This window comes from Propithecus coquereli, unplaced genomic scaffold, assembly GCF_000956105.1.
Source record: "Propithecus coquereli isolate 6110/MARCELLA unplaced genomic scaffold, Pcoq_1.0 Scaffold44, whole genome shotgun sequence".
Lineage (NCBI taxonomy): Eukaryota > Metazoa > Chordata > Mammalia > Primates > Indriidae > Propithecus > Propithecus coquereli.
This window is the reverse complement of record NW_012150174.1, coordinates 11394216-11395821: the sequence shown is the minus strand read 5'-3', so window position 1 is coordinate 11395821 and position 1606 is coordinate 11394216. Positions and strand designations below refer to the sequence as shown.

General features: G+C 67.0%; 1 protein-coding gene across 1 annotated transcript in view; it reads left to right on the top strand.

Moving 5' to 3' along the window:
- Window positions 1–204: 204 nt before the first annotated feature.
- The window catches only part of TUB (tubby bipartite transcription factor), an 87229-nt gene continuing 85827 nt past the window's right edge, over window positions 205–1606 (top strand). The window contains exon 1 of the mRNA XM_012654360.1: window positions 205–312. Coding sequence (XP_012509814.1) covers window positions 257–312 — 56 coding nt within the window. The 5' untranslated portion in view covers window positions 205–256. The remainder of the gene's footprint in view (window positions 313–1606) is intronic.

Sequence of the window (1606 nt, the reverse complement as noted above, 5' to 3'; positions counted from 1 at the left end):
AGCAGTTCAGGCTGCTGCAGCCGCGCCCCCGCGGGACCCGAGCGCGGGGGAGGGGGCCCCGTGGGCCCGGTCCCCGCAGCCCGCGTGTCCCCGCCATTGGCAGAGCCGGAGGGGGGGGTCAACCCCCGGGGGGGCGAATGGTACAGTCCTCCGCCCGCGCCCCGGCCGGGCCCGCGGCAAGCCAGCGAGCGAGCTAGGAGCCCAGCGCAGCCGCTGCCGCCGCCCTCGGAGCCCGGAGCGGAGCCGGGAGGCGGCGATGGAGGGAGTCAGCAGCCACCGGACCCTGTCCTACAGCCGCTGGAGCTACGACAGGTAGGGCGCGCGCCGGAGGATGGGCTCTGCCGGGCCTCTCCAGGTGGCCCTGCGTGGGCGCCCGCTGGCTCTCGCTCTCCTGCGAGAGAAGCGGGCCTCCGGGGGCGAGAGCGGGCGTGAGCGCCCAGACCCCCACGGTGGACTCAGGCACCCGGACCCCCAGGCAGCTGGGACCTACAGCCTCGGATATCCGAGCCGGGGCTGCAGCGAGGGTGTCCTCACACCTACGGGGCAGAGCTGTCGGAGGAGGCACGCTTCGCCCGGCCCGGCGAGCTGTCACCTGTACCCCCACCCAACCCCACTCCCACCCGACTGCCCCGCCCGGTCGGTCCGCGCTGGAACCGCTTGACGGGGTGCGAAGGGGGCTGCGGGTGGGGCGGGGCCGGGCTGGGCCCTGGCAGGGTGGGGCGAGGGGGGGCGCCCCTCGGCTCCAGGATGTGCCCGCCCCGCACTGCCGCCGCCCGGGTCTGCTCCCCGCTGGCCCACGAGGGGACGAAGGCTGGCCCCGGCGGAGTGGCCCGCTCGCTGCCCGGGACCCGCGAGTCGCTGCCTGCTCCGCGGGGCGGGGTGCAGCCCGAGGCCGGCGGCGGGGCGCAGGAGCGGCGGGGAGAGGTACCGGCGCCCGCCGCGTTGCCAGGCTCCGCGCCCGCCCTGCGGGGATGGAGCTGCTGGCGGCGGGGGCGGTTTGGAGCTTCGCTCCCCACGCACTCGTCCTGGAGGAAGGAGTCATCCTCCTTGGCGAAATGAGAAAAATGAGGACAACGGAATGAGTTGGTCATAAAGCCGAGGAGATCTATTCTGAGATTATGTCCATTCTACCTTCTTTGGTGTGTTAAATGCCATCCCTCTATTTAAAATGAAATCATGATGATAGTAGTTTTTTTTTTAAGTTTCTAAACCCCATATCTGTCTCCAGAATTCTGGAATTAAATTTTCTGATCCACGGCCCTAAATTGTGAGGGCTGGAGGAGAACCTTCATTAATAGCGCTGCTCTCACCTCCGTGAAGTCCTGCTTCCTGCTGCTCTTCTTCCCTTTACTCTGCCAAAAACCCTCCCGCTTCTTCAATAGCCCTTGTTTTCCTAGATTCAGAGGAACAGGTGTCCCTCCTGCCCGAGGCTAATTCCCCTAGGACCCCGCCTCACCCTCCCTGGGTCTCTTCCTGTTGACCCCACCTGGCTTCATCTTCGCCCTCCCCTCGGGCCTGGGAGCCCAGTACACCTGCTATTGGCTCTTACAGCCATAGAACTCTGGTCTTATCTCAACTAACTGGTTCCCTGGGGAGGCACAATCTG